This window comes from Bombus huntii, chromosome 9 (genome assembly GCF_024542735.1).
Source record: "Bombus huntii isolate Logan2020A chromosome 9, iyBomHunt1.1, whole genome shotgun sequence".
Lineage (NCBI taxonomy): Eukaryota > Metazoa > Arthropoda > Insecta > Hymenoptera > Apidae > Bombus > Bombus huntii.
Window position 1 is genome coordinate 11,078,250 of NC_066246.1, and position 24,800 is coordinate 11,103,049.

The window sequence follows — 24,800 nt, forward strand, 5'->3', positions numbered from 1 at the left end:
ATCGGGTAACGTACGGTGTCGTTGGAATTTCATTAAGTAGAGAGAAAGGGAGAAAGGATGAAAAGAAGGGAAGAAAAAGAGAAAAAAAATGAAAGAACGAAAACGAGAGAAAGAAAAAAAAGAAGAAGGAACAGTCCAAAGGGAACGTTTGATTTAAAACGATCGTTTTCTTTTCGTCCGCAACATCCCTTAATGACAGAGCCGTGAAATGATGCAGATATTGAAATTGGAAAGGTTAACGCGTTTGCTATTTGCTCATATCAAAACCTTTTTAGATTAATTGACGACCGACTTGAAGCCTCGCAGCGAGAATGAACGATATCTCGCGCGATTGTTACATATAAAAGCTAGAACAAAAAGAGAATGGAATATATAAAAATACAAACGCGGTGTGATTTCTTTTTTTTCTGTTTCTAATGAATTCACTGCGATCGCGACTGAATCGTATGGTGAGGAGTAACGAACTGTTTACATGAACAATCACGATTTTATACCGACTAGATAATTAATGTATAGCGTCAAGTAACAAACGTTTTATTGTATGTACATATTGTGTAGCTCGAGGAGTGAATCGCTGTTCTATGTAGAGTCTGTAAGCTTCTTTTGTGAATTAAATAAAAAGAAAGATGAAAAATCCGTCTTCTGAATATAATCGAATATAATCGAATAATGATATGATAAAATTTTTATTCCACCGATAGAAGCTTGCAGATTCTACATATTTGAGAAGAAATTCAATTATGCGATAGAAGATTCTATATGTCTGGATTCGTATAAACTTGTATGATATGAAATGAGAAAAAAAAAGAAAGAAGAAATAATGAGAACAGTGATCGCAATCGAAACGTAGGTGTTAAAGAATGAATCACATGTACGGTTCGAAAGGACACGCGCACGATGTGTGACAGTTTAGTATGACATTGTTAGTTGTGTCGCAATGTTTCTTGCCTCTCTTTCTCTCCCGCCATGGATACGCAGGAGGTGAGCAACTTTTCTTTTCTACTATGTATCTGCTACTCGTTGTGTCATAGCACTTGTCGATTGACAGACCGTAGAGCATGAGATATTTCTTTCCGAATAGCTGACTTTTTTTGTCGTTCGGTATACCGCAATGTTGGAAATGGAATTATTAAACGAACTTTTACGGAGGAAGGAAATATTTATAAGAATCCTTCGGTTTATTCATCTTTTGGGTTTTTCAAAGTTTAAACATTGTTTTATTTGTTGGATAAATATATATACATATATATATATATACAGAAAAGTTTACAAGAAACTAAAATAAATGTATTGAAAAATTGTTTCCATTTTCATCATTGTTATTTTCTTGTTATTAATTAAACAGGGTAAAACAAAAAAATAATTCTTGTAACGCAGTATGGTGTGAGTAATGTTCTTAGTTTTATGTTCGTCTCCTTTGCGAATTGAATTTTTTAATACTTTATTTTCCTTATTTACAGCTTGTGGATACCGTTTTATATGAAAATTTATTAAAAACAAAGCAGATTGTTATAAATTATTTGTTGAACATCGCACGAATAATTATAAGACACAAACTGGTTTACTATGTGTGCTTGATTCCTTGTATTTTTTCCTTCACGTACTCACAGCTTCTATGAAATAATTGATTATTAATTAAGGTTGCATGCATATATCCAACAGAATTGTTTATCTCGAGAAAGTCAGCTTCGTGCCATGACGCGTCGCATAAACCCAACAATTTTAAAAGAGCAATATGCTTGATGTCCTCATCAAGATGTCTAACTCAAAGTTTCTATTCTACTGCAGAGTCTTTAAACTTGTTTTCTCATTCTTGTAACTACTTCAGCTAATATCATTGGATCGTAGAGTATCCCATGAACCCAAAAATCTTAAGGAAGCGATATGCTTTATAGTCCTTTGTAAAATGTCTGGGTTAGAATTCCTATCTTATCGTAGAGTCTGTAAACTTGTTTACTTACAGGTATTCCTCATAAGATACTGAACTTCGAATCTTCAATTGGTATTGTTGAAATACAAACAGTCTATAGGAGTTTTGGTTAAGTTAATTTGTTTTTTTGAGAATGTACTTTATTTTAATTTGTTTCGTGTTTATCCTGTTTTACATAACAAATACAGTGGTAATCCTCTTAGAACCCTCGCATAAACTTCAAAAACACAATTCTCGACAATTCTGGTTAATCATATTCTTCCTACGTATACATTTTCTAACCGAATTTGTATTATCTTAATATTAAAGCAGCACATGATCGTAAATGTATTTATCGTGTGAGATATAGAATCTAAATTAAAATTAAATTTATCGCAAACTATTACGATTACCTGTGACATAACGATACCAATCGAAATTGGAACGCCACGTTTCTAACGATTATAATTAGGAAGAAGCTAGTTTTGTCCAAAGTTCGTAGTCATTTATTTCAATAAAATATGTTATCTCTAAAAAAAGAACCTACTATAAACAAAATTATGTACATTTAAAAACATTCCCTTGAACGTATTCTTTGCCAACTTCTCTCACTCTGCTTCAAACAAACCCCATCACGAAGGCACCTACATACTAGCAGCCCGCAATCACTCCAGGACAGCATACCGATAAAAAGTTATTGCGCCAATAAAACTTCGTATCTCGACTATATTAAAACCAGGTTAAAATGTTTATGTGCATATTATACTATACGTACACACGTCATCGCACTTGGCTGACGAAGCTTCGCATATCGCGAAGAGAGCACGATTAAAGGGATGCAGCGGATGTTTACTGGAACTTTCCAGAAGTCCATGTGCTCGGAGATGGCGAGCGAGTTGCGTTACGCGCTGGATTGCGGGAACGGGACAAAAAAGTCCGCGAAGAAGACACTGTGTAGTCGCGAGAGGCAGGAATCGAACCTATCGATCGTGTCCGAGGAGGGCAGGTATCCGGTATGCAACAAGTACAGACACTTCGTAGGGAAAGCGCCTTTGACCTGAAGCTACGAAGCTGAATCATCGTCGAAGGGAGAAGAGCAAGGTGCACGGGACTAATCGAACTCGCGACTCGATGAACTATAAAGGCAATCGACGAACAAGAGATACGACGAGAGAAGCAACGAGGCGCGAACTAAAAGTTTAGCGCGAGATGAAAACCATCCACCTTCTCCAGTTGCTTTATCCCCCCCCCCCTCTCTCTCCCTCTCTCTCTTTCTCTCTTTCTATGTGTGTATGTGTATAAGTCTGGTTCTTTCTTTCTTTTTTTTTCTTCCATTTTTTCGTTCTTTGTCTTTACAAGTGACGCGAACGAACGAACATGGCAGTACTTCGACTAGCACTTTATACAGTGTACAGTGTACAGTCATTCAGTCGTTAATTGGAGCTCACTGGAATTTATCGTGCCGTGCGGAAGACAACGATGCACGCTGTTTGAGCGGAAAGATTAACGAGCAATCTCGAGATCCTTTGTTTTTCGTTGCGCCACTCGTGGCAAAAGAGGGTGGCCGTCGTGAAACGAAACCCAGCCTAAGCGGTCGCGGCGTGAGCTGTCGCCGCGAAAGTCTAATCCTTAATTGTCGCTGTCTCTGCGATTTTATATGTGTATGAAGACCACATGAAAAATATATGATAAGTCCATTTTCGTTGATTTTCCAACTTTTATGAAACTTGGTAGCTAAAAAGATGTATTTTAATATGAAATATTAGTTGCAGAACCCGCGTTACTTATTACGTGACGAAAAATATTAGCTTTGTTGTTATGTAACTTTAGCTTAATTGATACTATTCTACACAAGTAATATTTTTAAATTTTTGTTAACGTCGTAGAGCGCGATGGAAACACATATGTAATCCTAAAATCAAATACAAACACAGTTTTAATCCGGGATTACTTGACAACTGACTGATTTTTAAAATTGTTCTTTTCTGCACAACGGAAAAAGTATTACATCATATTTTTCATATCTGTAAGCTTCATATACACATGGCGCAGTAAGGAATAGGGATGATTGTGGATACGATTAATTTTATTAAAATTATAACTGAATATATGTTCATGAATAGTTGTCAACGATATATTAATTTTTAAACAAAATTTGTCGTTTAAAATTGGTTATTTATAACTTTTTATTCGAATCCGAATTTATAGTAGAGTGAAATAATTTAATCCTATAATGGTATTTCCATATTTTATCAATTTTGTTAAAATGCTTCGAAGCCTCGAATGTATTTAATATCAATAGACTAATATCAGAAACGAGTAGCGGATACAGGAAACGGCAATAATTATTGCCCATGCCCGTATATTTCTCGAATATATTAGAAAGCAATTTATGAATTCACTCCCACATAACTTAATTAAATATTGAAATTAAATGATCAAATATGCGATGTCTTCCGCACGATATGTTATAATACAAATGACAAACTTTTTGAAGAACGTATGCATGTCAAGAACGATCGAAAAAAGAGAGAAAGAACAAAAACTGTGGATTTTGTAATTGATGCATATAAAACGTTACTTGAACAGCGAAGGAAAACGTCATGGAATCCAATTCACTCCATTATTATGGACTATGTCGTTCATTTTTAAAGAAAGTATCTACATTCGTGATCACTTGAGAAAAATATCACAAGATAATTAACACTGTACAAATTCTGTCTCTGTCTGTTCGGTGACGTTTGGATACATTCGTTTAGTGTACATAATCATAATCATCGTTAAGATTACGAACTAAACTAAACGTATCTATTCTATGGTATTGTATTATAGAACGTTCATGGGGAAAAATCTGTTCATACGACTTCTAAAAGTATGTCTTCGTTTAAGTATCATTTCGATGCTGTAAGATAACGTGTTCATTGGTGCAAACATTGTATGTAGATGTTTTATCGAGTGTAGACAGAATAAGCGATTTTATATTTTTATGTTATATTCTAGATATGCTAGGAAAGTGACACGATTAAGGAATGCAAATTTTTAGCAAATTTTATTTGAAATAGAAAATTATTAATTATTTAACAACGAAAAGCATTTTTCTTATGCAGCTTATACCCTGGATTTTGAAAAAGCGTAAATTTTTCAGATGCGTCACTCCTCTAGCAAATCGACGATATATTCCGGCTCGTTGTTTCGCTAACGAATTTCTCGACCTCGTTATCATGTATCGCAGGATTTCATTGATCTATCTGTATCTGACTTCGGATATTCATTGATTCAATCGTATACGGCATTAATCCTTTGAAATCTAGGGCAGATTCATGTGTATTAATTGAAAGTTATTACACATATTGCGAACAGTATAGGTCAGAGCTGCTGATAAAATAATAAAATCAGAATACAATACTTACTGTTTAAATATTCTCAACATACTTTGTACATTTTATAGCAATCTGAATTTAGATTTCTAATTATTCTTCAAAAAATTATCTCAACTAAGTATTCAATTATTAACTGAATTATTAAACGCAGTACGAAGTATTACATGTATCTAAATAATTCTTAAATCCTCTTTAAATCTTACAATACTTTCTAAACGTTTCACACCTCGTGAATTCGTTATAATATTAAATTTCCTTTAGAACGTGTCGCATTTATTTGATTTTAGACCTAGCAAATTCGAATAATCTTTCAAAAAACTAACTCGACTGAAAATTCAATTAAATCTCCTTCAGACCGAGACAGATTTCAGTAGCCAGTCGCGGCATTGCAATGTTCCTTTCTTAAGCGTCCAACGATTCCACGGATTAAACTGGTTAACAGAGTTAATGGAAAGCCTGTTTGCAGCTGGTACATCGCCGTTCATGAACGCCCTGGACTGAGCAGTATTAATTTCCGTCTTCCGTCTCTCCTAAGGCGTAAACACGCACGAATATCGTACATGCACGGATGCTGGCTTAGCCTCTCTGGAATGATCAATTTCCGGATGCAGATAGATCAGTGGAATGAGATTAGCGGCGAAATTTGGGCGTTGATAATATTTCTGCCTCACCGCCATGCACCATTTTTTAGAACGACGTATATATGCGACAATCGCGACTTTTTATTTTTATTTTTCTTTCTTGTTCTTTGTATATTTTTTGTTCTTTTTTTTTATCGTCGACTCGTTCATCCATCGATGTGTGTACACCAAATCGAATCGTTTTTAAAATTCGTACAAAAGATGCGATACAAACCCGCATGGACGACATATTCTCACACGAGTACATACATGCGAATAAATCGTGAATTATATACGTACTTGTAAATATTATCTGTATCGCGTACATTGCGTTTGCATCGTACCGAATTTAAGAGCCAATTGATTATACTTCTTACATAAAGTGTACTACGAGCATCATATTAAACGTGAATAAAACTCATCGTCTGTAAATTCTCAGTGGGTGTGTTTTGTTTATTACTTTGTCTACCAGGTTTGATTTATTTATCATTTAGAGAACCTAGAAGAATGAACTTCGTATGCACGACCTTTTGCAACTTTTCAGAAGAATTTTTGTATTGAGATCTTAATTCATATAGACAATAAACAAGTCAAACACTGATTGATTCTACCAACATTAATTGTTTAGCTTCTGCAACATTGAATCTAATTAATAATTTATAATATAAGATATATTATATGTACAAAACGAAAAATTCGTCTGCATTAAAAACTACTGACATTTGTGCTATATGATTAATTAAAACACATTCTTCTTCAAATTTGAAAACTTTACAACATTACCAGCGATTTAGTTCCACGATATCTCCATTTACCTTTAAAATTTCACTGATGGTATAGTCGAAAGATTCTCCTTCGTAAGGTTATTCAAACATTCGTTTAGCGCGTCCTGTGATCGATCGTCAGGTGTCAGGTTCTTCCGGTTTCAATTGAGAAAATTATTCCACGCATAATGTACTTAACCCACGCCATAATCTCCTCGTTGATTACGTCGGAGAAGTTTTACTTTACCACGTAATTGGTCCTCGAGAAGTTGTACTTTTACATCAATTGCCACAGCCTTCACTCTTCGTTCTTTTGATTAGAGAACTAAATCCCAAACCGCTAACGTAACTAATTCACTAATGTATCCAAGTTCCATGGCTTTTACCTTCTCTTTGCTCCCTAGGACGCTAACGGAGCTATTTAATTTACTTTGCTATCTCTTTGCCGGTTGTACCTTCTTTCTCTCTTTTCTTCGGTTTATGTCTTCTTTTCCTGCCTCGCTCGCTGCGTATCTCTGCCTTTTGTACAATTAATCAGTCATCTTTTTCTTGATGTTCTTCGTTCGAAAGTTCGTTTTTAAACGTTTTGCTGCGTACGTTCAGGGGTTGATTAATTGTCTTGAAAATTAGGGCGAGAGAAGAATGAGAGAAATAGATTAAGGAAGTAAATGAGGTTGTGAATCTCTTTAGATAAGATAATAAACTCCATAGAGTAACTTTTTCTAGTTCTATTGTTCCAAATAGAAAGAAAGTCATTGGAAACTCTGGAAGAAAGGATTAAATATAGATACTTTAAATTGGAAAAATAGAAAACAAGAAATAATGAGATAACGTATCATTTTAATTCTTTCAGAAGAGAATCATTTTAATCTTTTAATCTCGGCAGTTTCATTATTAAGGAAATCATTTGAAATTTGCTATATCTATAACAATTCGAGGTATATAATATTCATTACATTAAATACTACATCTTATGAATGTCCTTAACTAAAAATCATAAGACAGGGATCTTTTAATCGAATAATCCTCTTCGTTTTGTCTCCAATACATTCTATCTTAAAGGATAACAGACAAACATTTGACGTTTCCATATAAAAAATGCTCGAGATTTCTGACCTAAAAGTATCGATTCACTTCGTCGAATTGCCATCCACAGTGCGAATATAAAAAGGATTTTGTGCCATTTTGTCGTTTGAAGAAAGCCACTGTAGAAACCTTGTTTTGTCTGAAAAGACACTTTTTCCGGAAGAAGCCGAACACGCTATCAAAAGTAACAACAGTTTGTCTCGTCGTTACGTCGCGTTCGCGTCACGTACCGGTTTATTTTTACGGTGAATTTAACTACATCTCGCTGTACACTGTTTATTATGGTGTCGTCGTCAGAAAATTCTTTAACTTTTTCACCCTGGAGCTCCGTTTCCATTGAAGAAACAATGTTAATGTGATATCAACGTGTAAACGTAATTTCGACTGAGTGGAATAGACTGTCTCGAACGTAATAAAAATTCTGAAATATCTGCTGCGCGATGTACATATTAATAATCACAATCAATCTTTCACCTAATACAAAATCTGTCTCGCTAAAGAAAGAAATTTGTCTTCCTTTTTTAAAATTATTCTTTTAAAATTATATATTCTTACAGTGGTAATTAAAAATCTAAATTAACAAAATCTAAATTAAATCTAAATTAACAAATCTAAAGTAACAAGATTTTGAAGCATTCTTTATAGTTTTTAAGCGAAGTTAAAGCGTTCTTTATCTTCTATTCTCAGGAATCCACTCGTAACTAGACGACTCGGCCAATGTCACAAACTTTTCTGTTTTAATAATACTTTTTGCAAACTTTCTAACACTAAACGGCTAAACGCAGAATTGCCATGAAAAGAGGCTTGCGCGTAACCATTTTGTTATAAGTTTCATTATAATAATATACTATTTTATTATTAATAATAGACGCACAATTGTCCTAATTTCTTCGCAAAAAAGAAATAATGCGTCAAAATTGAAAACCATTTACTTAGTTAATAATTGCGTTTACGCACCATGTAGCGTGGAAGAAACAAAATTGCAACACTTCTGTCCAAAAGATGCCTACTTGAGAAAATGGCAGCGTTGTGTCTAACAATAAATTAAGTTGGAGCTCTAGATGCCCGCCATATTAGAGTGAAATACACAAACGAAATCCAAGTGGCTTGGAAGGGAGTTCGCGTGTGCGCAGTGAAATGGTTGGTAGGAACCGGCGTTCGGAATTAGAGTGCGTGCTGTGAGTTTCGTTCTGAAAAGCACGTATATCAAACTTGTGTTCCAGGTAACCAGCCGTGTGTAATCGTAATTTCAGGTGAGTTTCCTTTTCCTGTCACGCTTGTTGTATGGACAGCCACATTGTCCTGCCCGTTTAACCTCTGACCTCTTCTGCTTTAACTTTCGTTCGAGAATGTAACGTACAGCGTACCATGCTTCCACCACGTAGCGTGTCTTCGATTCAATAACTTTTAATTCACTTTTCCAATTTACTTTGATGGTATACACATGTGTTCAACATAACAGTAATGCAATAACGACGCCGATAACTCAATAATTTCGCTCTTTTAACAATGTTTCAGAAGTATTTGATACCATCTAAGTACGTAGAGTTATTGTACGTTATTGTATTCGTATATTGGATGGATGTTTCTGAATTGAGCCTAAGGCGGATAAAAATATCCATTAATGGAGAAAGACACAAATTCCCAGAAAGATCAGACATAGTTTAGGAAGATCAATTTTTTATAATAGGCACGAAGGAAACGTGGCATGAGTGGTGAAATGTTTGATTTGAAAAGAATGTAGGAATGAAATTTAAACTGAATCAAAAGATATAAATGCTTCTAAATATTGAGGTATATTACCAAGTATCGAAGACTTGAAATGTAACAAAGTCGCTTAATATATCAACTGCATCTAAAATATCGGAACTCTTTCTTAAGAGCTGTATATTTTTTTCATGATAGATATCTTTGGTTTGAGATGAGTAATAATTTTATAATAATTTTATAATTAAACAGTATTTTTATAGCAAAATAATATATTTTTTCACATCATTGCCCATTGTTTTGCCTATCTTTCATTCTGTTGAATCATGTAGAAATGAAAGCGCAACAGTTACGTCAGTAGAATTACTTAGAATCTTGTAACGAAGTTTCCGGTGATTATATTGATGCAGTGTATGGCCAGTACATTTCTATGCCAAATCTTTATTAGTTTATCTCTACATGAGAAAAGAAAGATGCACTTATATCACTTTCTCACTGAGCTCTTCTTATAAAAATATTTTAATAGAACTCAAGAGAAAGTCGAAAGAATTTTCGGAACGGAGTATTACGTGAAATTAAATTTCATAGAAATATGCGACATCGAGCGTGCAGGCCGATTCCCTTGAAAACTGCAGCCGATGGCGATTCGATGGAAACTATGTCACACCGCTTTAAGCGACAAGCGTTAGTGACGACGACGCCCGGCGTCTAAATATAACGGGCGTCGTAACACGGCACTCGAAGATTTTCATGTGTTTTTCAAGCGATTACGGCCGGCTGGATATGGCACATTGACACGGAACGGGCGTCGCGACGCGCTGTGACGGATTATTCTGTGGATGTTTGCGTACAATGACGCTACGCGAAATGACCATGGCGATGAATGAATGGATAAAAAAGAATGCGACGGAGCACATGCGTTTGGCAAGGTGACAATAGCATGACGCTCCGCAATAGCATCGCGTGTTCCATCCGCGCCGCGATGTTTCGTGACGAGAAAATACGCAAAAATCATCTCCGCTAAAATTATCTCGTCGCAAATGTCGAGTGACGTTCCCGTTTTTGTCGATGGTGGCGGTTCGAATCGAAATTAATATGTAAATGTGCGTGTGTAATGTAATATGTGATTTCCGATATGTAATGTGTAAATTAATATGTAGGATTACCATTAACTCTACCATCAACTCTAAAAGCTCTGTCTTTTCTCCAGTTTACCATAGGTATTCCGCTAAAACGAAAAGCTCGTACCAGGAATATCAAATATCCAATAATACAGATTTTTCCATTAAAGTTTAACTTTAACCAAAATTTGTCCAAAATTCCTATGAACTCTTCGATTTACAATTCTTCATTTTATGAACACCACGAAATACAATTTCTACTTTGTCATTTTACTTGTCTAATACTATACAAATATTCATTAGTCTAAAGCTTGGAAAAGAAAGTTATCAAGCATCCAATAATTTGTATTTCCCAACCGAAAAAGCCAGACGTGGAAGAAAGTCGATCTTAGAGCGTCGAGAGAGGATCTGACAGATCCTTTGATAGCTTCAAATAAATAGGCGAGCTGAATATTGGGGGATTGATTTTAGACGGTTCTAAATATTTACGCGAGCTCGAGAATTCAAGCGTGTATACGCTTCCCTGCTGGTTTACAGTACGTCGGATAGTTAAGTGCTCGTTCGAATCCCAACGGTCTGCTCCAGCCGTTGAAACGGGTGTACCATGGTCTTATTGCAAATAAATTCGCGTCAGTCCGGTTGGTCTGGCTGTCTTTGAAGCTAATCGCATCTTCATGGACCAGGCTTTCATGCCGACGATTTCAGTTAATCCCTGTTGTTTTGTTGAGAATGTTTATCGTTTAAATTCGCTCTGAATCGCCACAATGTTGTCCCGAACGAAGAACAACAGCGTGATTCTGTTTCACAAATATGCAATTTTTATTATGTTTTAATGGTTTCTGCTTACTCGAACAAGATTTGATTAATTTAAATTGTTTCTATTAAAATTCTATTTTCCATTCTGTTTCTATTAAATTGTTTCGAACGAATGATATACGATACAAATTAAACTATTGCCTAAATGAATTGTTTTTTCGGCATACATAGTACGACAATATATTTTTATAGAAAGTATTGAAAATTATATCGTGTTATAAAATGTTTCACGAAAATATTCAACTGCCTAAATATTTCATGTTCACGTGTGCATAATATGGAATACGTATTATATATCTCCAATTCTGATCTTATAAACACCAGTTAGGAGGATAAAAATACTATATTGCAAATCGTTAGAAGAAGATTGTCTTGTTTCATTTTTAACGCAGAATACGTCGCTATCGTATTGTAAAGAATGACCACAAGATGCTGGACAAGTGTCTTTTATTGATCATCTTTTCCTGCGTTCTGGGATCCTGCAAAGGCGCGAGTGTTAACGTAGGTGAGGAAACTTGCGTGATTATGCGGAACAGTCAGTTGGACATGGAAATGTTTCTAACTAGAGAATAAATCTTATTTCAAGTTTAAACCAAATTAATGCCCTGGAGTCTCGTTCCCTCAAGTTATTTCTCGTGCTCGAATCCATGACTGAAGCCGTCACTGTTTCCAGCTCACATTCCGCAAATATTAATAGAACACTGCCGCGTCCAAAGTCACACGTGTCTTCACATAATTCTTTTAGGAGGATTGTTCGACACTAACGATGGCCTTCAACGCGCCTTCGAAACCTCTATAAAGAGAGTGAACGAACAACGGCACATGAGCGATGCATTTCCAAATGTCTTTTTCGTGGCAAAATCCAACGAGATTGATACGGATCCGTTCAATGTGTCGCAAATAGGTACAGTTATCATTGGAAATACGTTCTCTCTCTTATGCAAAGGTCACAGTGGCAACTAATCATATTTTTATACGATTAAATATTTGCAGCTTTCTTCCAACTCACGAATTTTTCAGAAATATTTTATCGAATAAATTACTTGGAGCATTAAAATAGTATAAAATATATGACATTGAAAAAGAGGAGATAAATATCACATAAAATTTTAATTATTCCAAATTCATCAATATATCTTCGGCAAAATATTAATAATTCCCAGAGTAAATACTTTTTAAAAAGTAAAATCAAATTTAAGTCAATGTTAAATAACTTCGTATCTTTATATTCCTTTGTGTATAAATAAATAAGAGATTTTCGTTTGTGTTTTGTGACTTTTGTATAGTATTCTATACAGCTCGACTTGCTCATTAATTCAAGAATTTCTTCTAAAATATTCAGTATGCGAATTGACGACTGAGGGGGTGGCTGCCATTTTCGGTCCGAACAATAGATTTACCTCGGGGCACGTGCAGAGTATGTGTGATACCATGGAAGTGCCGCATATTTATGGCAGATGGGAACCCTCTCAAATTCGTGGCATAGGAGTAAACTTATTTCCATATGCAGAAACTCTCTCTATGGTACGTAGAACACAAGAACCTTTTATGTTTTTTCGGCTTACATATTTATTATTTATTTCATAGATTTTTATGAAATCACATTTCGGTAACATGCACCGCAATATCGATTGGTGTACTTATATGTATATTTTAAGAACACTTTGATAAGGTCTTTTTGGTTGAATACAATTATTGAAAATAAATATAGTTCCTTAAAAACTTAGTTTTTAGAATATTTATTTATTAGTATTTAGAATCGATGTTGTAATCGAAGGTAATATTCCGCCAGGTCTTCAATAAAATCATAATTGATTTTGAATGGAAGATTTTCGCAATATTGTACGCAGACACCGACAGTTTGTTTCGTACACACCGATTGTTGGAACATTTAGATATAAAGGCGCATACGATCTTTTTATACAACTTAGGAACTGGACCGAGTTACAGGTGCATATTTCAAATGAAATTCGTAAATCGCATTTGAATCCTCTTAGTTATAAAAATTAATAGGTGGCTACATTTTACAGAAAAGTGATGCGAGAGATCAAAGACGAGGAGATTGAGAACATTCTTATCGATTGTTCGATTCATATATTAGAAGAGGTATTGAAACAGGCACAGCAAGTGGGAATTATGTCGGAGAAGAACAGAATAATAGTAACTTCCTTGGTAAAATAATTTCTTCCTTATCTAATACATTGTACAACTAATTCCAAAAAATATTCTTAGATATTATGTGACGTAAATAATTTCACGATCAACTTAGTTTCTTTTATATAGAGCCCTTTTATATACATACCTTTTTGGTTATATAAAATTTTATATACTCAGATGTTACATATGTAATCTCACGTTTATTTATTTCTCACTACGATATGCTAACAGTCTACTTCTAAAGATTATTACCCTTTAATTCTTAGGTTACAATGTGAAACTAGAACCAATTACGATTTCTTTTCTTACAAACAAGTAAGACAAAGTTTATATAATATTGATACATAAATTGCGGAGACTTCATAAAAAAATATCGTATATTTATGAATACATTATACAGGCTAAAGTTCCTTCCAGGATCTTCAGACGATCGATCTAGAACCATACCAATACTCAGGAGTGAATTTCACCGGGGTACGTTTAATCGATCCCGAAAGTCCACTCGTAACGAGCGTTGTGGAGATGCATAAATACGAATGGGGTTTGGACGATCCTAGCAAACTGCGCGTTGAACCCGCGCTCATGTACGACGCTGTACAGCTTTTCGCCAGAGCTTTCAAACGCTTGAGAGACACCATTAAAGCCAATGTGAAAACATTACCTTGCGATGGTACAGTGAGCTGGGAGCACGGATTTAGTCTGAATAATTTTATGCGAGTCGTAAGTTCATTGCACCGATAAAATAAATATTTAATTACTATTAACCAACGATGTGCCTATATCCAATACGAAATTTCACATTTGAAATTATCATGGATTCATTTCAGAGCGAAATGGAAGGTCTGACTGGTTTGATCAAATTCGACACCGCTGGATTTCGTAGTAATTTCCAGCTGGATATAGTGAGAGTGACGGAAAACGGACTAAAGAAAATCGGAATATGGAACAGTACGAATGACGTGGAATGGCTATTGGAAGCTCGTCCTCAGAAATCTGAAGAAGAGTTGAGCTTGCAGAACAAAACGTTCCTCATCTTAATTGCAATCGTGCGTAAAAATACAAAATTACGTTTTTGAATCTTATTCATGGGATCTTTGATCGAAATGCGAAATTATCGCCATTATAGAATAGTCGAATATCACAAGAGAAACAATTTTTAAGATATGTATATCTATTGAGACGAGAGAAATAATTTTTAATATTTTCCAAATTGAACATGACGGATATAATAGAAATAATAGATTTTTCATTATAATCAGAAATTAACGAAATTATACAAAAACCTAAAATCACGTGAAGGCAATAATTCATAATACTTTTAATATCCTTTGGATTGATAATAAGACAAATAACAGATCATTAATTGAAATGGAAAATTATTTATATTATTGAATAATGCAACATCGTACAAAGGAAATAATATACAGTCCTTTTATTATGCTTCGAATGAGAAATAATAAACCTTTAATTAAAATATACAATTATTAATATCACTAAATAATCTTATGTCATGCAAATTAATATGCCTCGAATGAGAAATGATACAAAATATGTTTACTTTAAATGTCCCTTTTATCACTCATAAATATAATCTTTCATTCTTACAGAATCATCCCTATGGGATGTTAAAACAGTCGGCCGATATGATGACAGGAAATGATCGCTATGAAGGGTTCGGTATCGATATTATTCAAGAATTGAGCAAAATGTTGGGTTTTAATTACACGTTCGAGGTTCAAAGAGACAATGTGTATGGATCATACTCTAAGAAATTGAACAAATGGACGGGAATGCTTGGGAAAATAATCGCCGGTGTTAGTAACGTTTAAATGGAAATGCATAGTATTGTTAAATGAAATGAAAGCAAAATTAAAATATGATGTCCATTAAAATCGTGTTGCAGGAAGCTGATCTGGCAATTACAGACTTAACTATAACTGCAGAGAGAGAAGGGGCGGTGGACTTTACGATGCCTTTTATGAATTTAGGTATATCTTTGAGATCATGCGAAATTTATGTGAAACGTTTTAAAATATTTGAAGTATTTAAAGTCCGTACTGATCGATTCCGTAAATTGAAAACTAGAAAATCATGAAAAATAGCTTCCAAAATTTCTTTTAGAGTTTAGGATTAATTACGCCATTTTACGCCATTTTTACATTATTTACGCCAAATCGAATACTAATAACGGGTCCAGGAAATTGTGAATTTTGAAACTGAAAGTTGAATTCGTGGACAATTTGAAAAATCAAACTGTATTTCTTTATTTTCATTACTTTCTATTTCTTTATTATGAAATACAGTACAGTCTCGATTATCCGATTGTAATGTGTACCAAACCTATCTCGGATAATCGAAAACTCGAGTAATACTAAAGGGTCGATAAGGCCGTTAATAAATTGTGCAATAAAGTTATAAAAAACATTTTGAATATTGTACATATATTTAAATTTAATGAACTATGTAATTGATTGAAAGTTTGATTAACTGCCTTAATTATATCTGACTATTAACAATTTTGTACTCTTTATGTTAAACTTTCAAAAGGAACGAAGATAGAGATAAAGTTCAAAGTATCTCGGATAATATGGAATTTCGGTTAAACGGGATTCGTATAATCAAGATTCCACTACAAAACTGACATCAGAGTATTTGTTATTCGATTCGAGCAAAGAGATATTAAATGAGCCTATCACAGGGAAAACTAATCAGTTTCTTTTCTTAAAAGTTGTTTTATCTTATTATCATAATAATTATGACTCATTCTTTAGAAACAAAATGATTAACCTTGATGCAGTTAATCAATTGGTGTCCTGGTTATAATTCTGGTTTCACTTGTTCCTACAGGAATAAGTATTCTGTATCGAAAACCAACGAAGACGCCGCCCAGTTTGTTTTCCTTCTTATCGCCATTTTCGACCGGAGTTTGGTGGTATTTAATTGGAGCTTATATATTCGTGTCTGTGGTACTATTCATTATCGGTAGGATATGCCCTGCAGAGTGGAATAATCCATATCCTTGCATCGAGGAACCAGAGGTGCTTGAGAATCAGTTTACCTTTAAAAATTCCTTATGGTTCACCATTGGTAGTCTTATGCAGCAGGGTTCCGAGATTGCACCCATGTGAGTGGTATTTTCTAATATTTTTTTTATTCTTATATTCGTATATTATATTATTCTTTTATTCTTTAATTTTCTCCTTTTTGTTCTTGTATTATATCAAACAAAATGTTAGTAATATTAAGATAATATTTATCGTTGGTATTATTATTTTACTATTTCTATCTTTTTTTTATTAAAAAAATCATTTTATCATTTTATATTTAATTAACGAAAGCTTGCTCGCAATCAACATACATTTCTACGATATTAATGTAAATTTCTGCAATCGCACAGAGGATTTTCGACAAGAATGATGGCCACTTCATGGTGGTTCTTCTGTTTGATCATCGCCAATTGCTATACTGCCAATTTAGCCGCGTTCTTAACCGTCGAGACAATAGTATCACCCTTCTCAAACGTCGAAGAATTAGCAAGGAAAAAAGCAATTAAATACGGCGCTAAAATAGGAGGATCTACGTTCATGTTCTTCCAAGTAAGTGTCCAAGTGAATACGTAACATTCTTTATATATTTGATAACGTAACGTGAAGAACAGTAAAAATTGATGAAACGGTTGTCAGTAGCAACAAATTTTACAGGATGATTACAGGCTACCGATGTACTTGTTTCAAATGTAAGAGATGTTTATGTTTTGATCAATTTTACCGCCTGATTTTATCCAGATGTTTCATTTAACTATCATTAACTGTCTCTCTGTAAATTTGTATTGTTAACGAATCATTCCAGAAATTTCTCGTTTAATACGTATCCAACAGTAGAGTATGAGTTCATAAGATGAAGAAACATTTTATAAATTCTGACAGTTATAGTACCCTAAATATAATAGTTGCAATAGCTTGCCTATTTATTGTGAAACGTACAAATCTTGTTCATTAAAACCACGCTGTGATATCACAAACATTTTAATCCCGTTCGATGCAATGCTTAAATAGATAATATAGAATCGAGTGAAATTAATACATTATTCCCCTGTAATATTATTTACATTTGGGTTGAAATTAATTTATAGACTTCCACTGATATTAACAATTTTCTGGAGGAGTGATATATTTATATTTATGATAAATTTAAAATTTATGATATATTAAAAAAAAACTACCTACCAAAAATTGACTGTAAAAATAAACTATATATTTGCTAAGATGGAAGTTCGGTAATTACAGAATCGAATTATATTATATTAACAAAACTGATTTTAATAGTAAGGGATACATATAAATAATATTTTATTCCGAATCAAAATTCAAAGATGCAAGATAAATAATCGAGTTTTTCTTGTTAAATAATCGAGTAACCTCATAATAACTTTTCTACTTCAAACCGATTTTCTAGAAAATTTACTTTCCTTAAATTTTTATAATATAGGAAAGAATAATAAATAATTTCTCTTGAAGAATTTATTTTAAAGCATGTCACTCTTTTAGCAGACTGATAATATGAAAGATCATTAATAATTAATATAATTGGAAACGTAACAAATTTTCATAACTGAGAACTCAATATAACATATTGATTTCCTCATTGTTCGCATAAATTACTCTGAATGACAGATTATCGGAAAATGTAACATTAATTTCTCTATCTCTATCAAACCGCTCATTAACCGATCAAAACGAAAACAAGCGTTAGGCAAATGAAACTTGCAGTTATTCATTCTAACTCAGATTTTTATAAGAATTATGCATTCCAAGGATTCCAACTATTCAACATACAAGGAGATGTACAAATACATGACGGAAAACGCTGCAGAAGTATTGCCTTCTAACAATGATGCTGGGTTGACAAAGGTGCTCAGAGAAGATTACGCGTTTCTAATGGAATCCAGCTCAATAGAATACATCACTGAAAGGTACTGCAACGTGACTCAGATCGGTGGACTCCTTGATGCAAAGGGTTATGGGATTGCTATGAAAAAGGGTAAGATCTTAAATGACACTTACGACTTGTCAAATAATACATAATAATAATACGCAAACCTAATGACTTCAGTAGTCACACAACAATACTATTTTACAAATAGTTAGGAATAGATAAATTTCATTCACCGGTTATATTACGACTTTAGTTAAGTTATTAATTTATTCAAGTATATTTAATTATTAATTATTGATTATTAGATATAATTGAATTTGGTTTGAATGTGATAGTCAAACAAATGTTAGTTGGCATATTAATTTGGTTGCAAGGCTACGACGATTGAAAATTGAACATAAATTAATTTAGAGTTCAAATGGTGATTACAATTGTATTTTATAACGAAAAATGTACGACAGTTAATATTTCGATTTAGCTTGAATAGAATATTTTTATTGTTTTGCTGTATTTCTAGAAATTTAATAATGTCTAAAATTCTTTGTAACTAATGATATATGTACTAATTCGTCTGCGTCAATCACAATATATAATAGAATTACTGCCGGGAATATTATTTATATAAAAATGAAATTTGTATACTGATTCATAGGATCGCCATATCGTCATCCATTAAACACTGCCGTATTAAAGATGCAACAAAGCGGCTTGATAACAGAATTGAAGAAAAAATGGTGGACGCAGAAACGTGGGGGTGGAACATGTCGAGTACGTATAGATAAATGCTCCAATAAAATAAGATAAGAACGAAGTCGAGAAATAAATTATGCGCAAACGTATGAATTTTATATGATGATATCCGAATGATACGTAGGAAGACGGTGGTCAGAGCGCCGCGGAGGAACTGGATCTCGACAATGTGGGTGGCGTATTCCTAGTATTGACTGTAGGCGTTGCTGCCTCCTTCTTTTATACTGTATTCGAGTTAATCTGGGAAGTTGGCTGTACATCCTTACGCGAAGACGTAAGTACAATAAAATCAATCTGATTCGATTATTGATCGGTTTTACTAAATTAGATAAATGTACTTCAGGTTTCCTTTAAAGAAGAACTAATGGCTGAACTGAAGTTTATTATAAAATGTGATAATTCGCCTAAACCAGTGAGAAGAAGAAAAGGATCATCAAATAGAAGTGGAGAAGATAGTACTAGAGGTTGTACACCCCCGTATGGATTTATACCAGTGATTAAAACTTCCAACTCTGATGATAAATAAGATATGTGATAAAACAATATAGTAAATGTGTTACACACGTTGTACTAATATATTATTATTATGCTAATATATTAAGTAATGAGAAATAATGTTACAAAAATATAAAAGCGAATGAAGGAATTGAAGCATGATGAAATCGCAGTTAACTCTCTCATAGATCATAAGTTACGATGTATCTGAGACATATAATGACTTTAACTTGTGCTTAATATAGAATAATAAACAAAACATATAAATATATATATATATAATAATACTAATTTTTGCATAGAAGTTATATATATACATAAGAAATGTTTAATTTTACAGTTTATAATAATTAAATCAAATGTAAAAATGTAAATATTGTTCTATGATTTGTTCTGTGATCCTGAACTTCGAAAGTCAAATATTAATTCAAGCTCCCAGAGATAGAAAGCTTTTAAGTTGAAAATACTCATAGCTTCCGATTTGACTTTTAACTTCTAGGTGCCTGCCAATAAGATTACACACCGTGGTTTTATTTTTAGTTATGTTTCTATAACTGATTGTTATTACACAGTGAAAATTCCGAAGTAATTAAATTTTAAAATAAAGTACAAGTTTCACAGTAAAAATTGGATACGCAAATTACACTATTACAAAATAACGAGAAACATCATAATTACCTTATAAGTCAGTGGCTTTAAATCCTGCTGAAGTAATCCATGTCGCAATACGTTATTAATGTAACTTACGAATAATCACAAATAATGTAATTATTCATGAAATTATTGAAATCGTATATGCAAATTGCTGAGATTAATATTACTTCATTAAATTGGTGCTCCAAGATTAAATGGCGTAAGCAGTCGCGCAATCCTTCGAAGCGCATTAAATTATCTCGCAATTCAAGTCAAATACATCAGTATAAAATACGATTGTAAAAGAAATTCCATGATCTTAAGAGAGTTTTGGTTTTTCCGGTTTTTACGATCTTCGTCGCTTATCGCATTATACAATTTAAAAGAATAATACAGGTCCAACAAATTAGAATTATCTCGGTTCTATTCGTTATCAGGTAATGTATACAGATCTTTCTTTTATAGTTTTAAATCAGATATATTCATTTCCTTCCCTTTAATTCTCCCCTTATCGCTGCTGACAAGATGACAAGCCACGCAATGGATTTAATAATTGGTTACAAGAACGCGAGTAGAGTGCTGCTATCTCCTACGCGATGCAGAAGCGTGTGGAACTTTCATCGGTAAGGTAGCGGCCTAATCTGATTCTCAATCGACGATACGATTTGGGTTTCAACTACTAGTTTGAAAGCTACTCGTACGATAATCAGATCGAATTGAAAACCATTAATCAGGAAATGAATAATTCATGATGTAAGAAGTAGATCCGATCATCACGAACTTAACAATCACCGTTGAACGCGGAGATTCTGTTGATTTTCAGACTTCATTTATGCCTGATAAATAATTTTTTACGCTACGTTTATCGCATTTTGGCAGCTCGATACATCTCTGCTGTCGCTACATGAATTATGACTCTGCGAGATAACGAAGAGATAAGGAAGAAAAGAAATGATGGATTGTGAGTAGAAATGAAACGAAAATTAGTATAACCTTTTTGGAGTATTCGCTAAATTAATTCATGGTTATTAGATCTCTTCTTGTTAATTAAGAACATAATAAAACTACGTTGTCATAATCATAGTAGTTTCTTTAAAATTCTAACAGTTGAACGAATCTAGATTATGTTGTAACAACAAAAGAATAGCTGACTAAAGAAAAGTTAGATATTTTATGTAAAATTGTACGATCTCGAAATATGGAGTGAAAGATATCGATTTTCTTTTCAATACTCGACACGATTTTCGAGAATATAAACCAAGTTTGGCATAGTTCGAAACTAAACTAATTGTTCGACGTCCGCTAAAAGTAACTTTTTCGTCCGCCCTACAACTATTTTCAGATTTAGCAGGAACGAAGAAATCTCTTCTGAGATCGGACGATAGCATCCTTTATCCGTTCTCTTATCCGTTTTTCTTAATGAATATTTAAAAGCGTTTGATCGGATTGCATTCCCGCGAGATTCAAGGTCTTTTTACTTAATTGGAAGAATATGTCCGTCGGAACAAACGAACCCATATGTTTGCATTAAACAGGCTACGGTAGAGTCCTCAAGGCACGCTATACAGTGAAAGACACTCCCTTCTTCGATGTCGGAAGTGTCTTCAAGTGGGCAACCGAACTCGTTGACGAGTAAGTTAACCAGCTAGAGGCAAGCAAAACAGCTATCCGCCGTTCAACATTTCGCTTTCGTTGGAATTTCAACGAGGACAAAGACTGCTACTCGATGCTCCTTTCCCCCTTGATCATAACCACCACATGCATCATGAACCTTGCCGTTTTTGCAGACCAAAGTGAACGATGGTGCGTCCCCTCGAAATAGCAACGTATTGCTTGACGTGCAAATATTACGTTAGATAGGAAAGAATCGCGTTTGCTTAGAAATAAGCAAAAATATTTATTCTCCGAGTCTGAATGAGCAGATGTTTACCGAGAATAATATTAACGCTACATGTTTTCAAACGTGTGGTTGCTCACGGAAGTACTCGAACACTTGTAAACATCTTTTATGAATATATTATTGTATGTTATACGACATATTTTAAAATTTCATTAACAAAAATTGCTTATTAAATATATGTTTGCAGTAAGTACCTGTTACTTCTATATATTTTTTTTTTCAAATGGTTTTAAGTTTTATCAATATAACCATGACAATCGTGTCTCATTACTATAATTTGATGATTTTGATGATGTACTAATGAATTTCAAAATATTTTATATAACATATGGACGTAAAGGTCTTTTATGGTAAGTGTGCAAATACTTTTGTGAGCCAGCGTATTTATAATATTTTAAAGAAGAATTTTAAACGAAACGGAAATCGAGGCAAACTTGGGGATCAGTATAAAGCGATGTAAATTTGTATCATAGGCTTCCTTGCTTTTAGATGTCGTTTTTGCATTCCTCTATTAAAATGGAGATCTATAAAACAGCACGAAACTCGTCCAGCTACGCACGTATTCATTTGAAACGTGTGGAATAAAATAAACTTTTATGGTTCAAATAAACTTAAATAACTTACAAGGAAATGGCAAGAACTGTGAAATCTCGAATGAATTGGCTGTATGTGTATTCAATGTTTTAGGTTAATGATAAAGCAGGATCCCTAAAGGATTTGAGTGCATGGTCCTTTGTTTTTGAGGAATTAATCGAGAAATTATGTTCTCGGTGCAGCAATTTCTCGTATCTTAAATATTTCTATTACAATGCCCACCCGCAAAATTGTAAAAATATGCAAGAATGCTGTAATAAATAAAAATAATCAAGAATTCATCGAAATATTTGATATTGAAAGAATTACATAAGAATAAAGTAATACATAAAGAAAGCCGTATTAATTTTTCGAAAAAAAGAGAGCTGTTCTATCATCAACCTAAAGCATCGAATGCACATACAGCTAACTCATTCCAGATTTCGCAGTTCTTGCCATCCCCTTGTTAGCAGTAAATGAGATTTTTTTTAATGAATTTATAAATTTACATATTTGTTGGTTATGGTGTTATCATCTTTCAACAAGATATCATTTGATTTGATTCCTCAAATACATTTAACATCTAAACTGTATAAAGAACTGTACAAGAAAGGAATCCCTTCTTAAATCTCTCTGGGACAACTTATCCCTAAAAATCTTCTTCTTTTACTAATAAAAAATTCTTCCGTATACCAAGAAAGATTCGCGCTATTCCAATTAACAATTGTAACGGGAAACCTAAACTCACGAAACAACAAAACCAGCTCTAACGTTTCGCACGATCAAGCACAAGGAGGAAACATCAGAAGGTTAGTCCCTGTTGGAACTGTAAAAAGCAAAGCGTGTCGATTCCCTTGGTTGAACTTTATTTCCAGGAACGGTCTACATTCTTAGCGATTTGAGGCGTTCCGTTCCATCGCCGAAAGCCGGCGTTTAATGCCGGGAGTTTACGAGGTTGCGAGGAGCCGCACCGATGACACAGACGCTCAGGAATCCCGGGAGAGTTGGCGAGTGGTGGCGGCACGACTTTCTGCGGCGGTCGCGTCGGCCCACCTTTATAGACGCACCTTTGAGACGCCTATTCAAAGGATACACTATCCTCGAGCCACCTTGCGGGTGGGGATACGTGCCGGTCGTGAGGTAGTATTAAAAGGCCATTAAACGGTCGGACATGACATATGGCTTTGTGCGTATGCGCGCGACCCTTGGCGATTCTGCTTTGCCGGCAAACGAAAGTGCTGCTCGCCTGTCTGCCTGCTACTACTACCACTTGCCGCCTTGCTAATAAAACCAAATAAAACAAGCAGCTGCCAGGTTACCGTTCTTTTTCTCTCTTTCCGTTCTCTTTTTTTTCTTTTTTTAGTAATTATAATCGATCAGGGTATATCTCACCGATTCCAATGATTTTCAAGTAGAATTTGTCAGGTTCATGGTTCTAAGTAATTCCATTTTAGTTTTCCAAATATTCATAAAAACACTATCGATATTCTTAAATGTAGGTTAGATTTGAGTTAGTTTTATATAATTCCTTTTGCCTTTCAATCCTTATCTTTTTACGTATGTGTTCTGTTCTGGATATGGATTGGATGCTCGTGAGACCTGACGTCGTAAAATTCGCAAGATCGCAAGCCCCATGGCGTTTCATCTGGTCACGATCGAAAAAAGGAAGTCGATCGATGCCTTTATAGTGTCTTTGATGAGTCATCGAACACTTGAATGCTCGGGTTAATGGCTTCGGGCGCCGGGATTCTCCTGCTGAACCGATATCGAGTAACTGGATGCGAGGTTCCGGAGGTATGGATCATGTAAGAGCCTGTTTTGCCTGGTCCAATTAGTGAATCAGATTTAACAATCGCCAGAGTAGCCACATTCTTTTGCGTTAGTTTCTTTTCGGTTCATTTTTTATTTGAGTGTTGGTGCATGTACGTGGTTCCAGAGGAACAGGTGTTTTAGT

At 34.1% G+C, this 24,800-nt stretch overlaps 1 protein-coding gene and 1 long non-coding RNA gene across 3 annotated transcripts; one reads left to right on the forward strand and one right to left on the reverse strand.

The window, feature by feature from the left end:
• Window positions 1-678: 678 nt before the first annotated feature.
• On the reverse strand, window positions 679-8,331 carry LOC126869705 (uncharacterized). Its single transcript, XR_007690975.1, has 2 exons — window positions 6,725-8,331; window positions 679-6,408 (listed from the first exon to the last, which is right to left on the reverse strand). It is a non-coding gene; the product is annotated as an uncharacterized LOC126869705 (long non-coding RNA).
• Window positions 8,332-8,366: 35 nt separating this feature from the next.
• Window positions 8,367-20,011, forward strand: LOC126869700 (glutamate receptor ionotropic, kainate 2-like). Of its 2 annotated transcripts, XM_050626572.1 has the most exons (16): window positions 8,367-9,012; window positions 11,796-11,908; window positions 12,149-12,307; window positions 12,746-12,927; window positions 13,196-13,353; window positions 13,434-13,575; window positions 13,978-14,280; window positions 14,388-14,606; window positions 15,168-15,374; window positions 15,464-15,548; window positions 16,408-16,684; window positions 16,958-17,156; window positions 18,375-18,600; window positions 19,148-19,263; window positions 19,370-19,519; window positions 19,589-20,011. In XM_050626572.1, exons 2-16 carry the CDS (start codon window positions 11,833-11,835, stop codon window positions 19,769-19,771), a joined length of 2,682 nt encoding a protein of 893 aa, XP_050482529.1. In that variant the 5' UTR covers window positions 8,367-9,012; window positions 11,796-11,832; the 3' UTR covers window positions 19,772-20,011. The 2 variants fall into 2 exon arrangements, with proteins under 2 accessions (XP_050482529.1, XP_050482530.1); XM_050626573.1 differs by lacking the exon at window positions 8,367-9,012 and having other exon boundaries at window positions 11,706-11,908.
• Window positions 20,012-24,800: the final 4,789 nt, after the last annotated feature.

Coding starts and splice junctions, on each gene's coding strand:
- LOC126869700 (XM_050626572.1), top strand. CDS start 11,833: ATGCTGGACAAGTGTCTTTTATTGATCATCTTTTCCTGCGTTCTGGGA. Junction 12,308..12,745: donor GTTCAATGTGTCGCAAATAG/GTACAGTTATCA, acceptor TAAAATATTCAG/TATGCGAATTGACGACTGAG. Junction 17,157..18,374: donor CTACGTTCATGTTCTTCCAA/GTAAGTGTCCAA, acceptor ATGCATTCCAAG/GATTCCAACTATTCAACATA.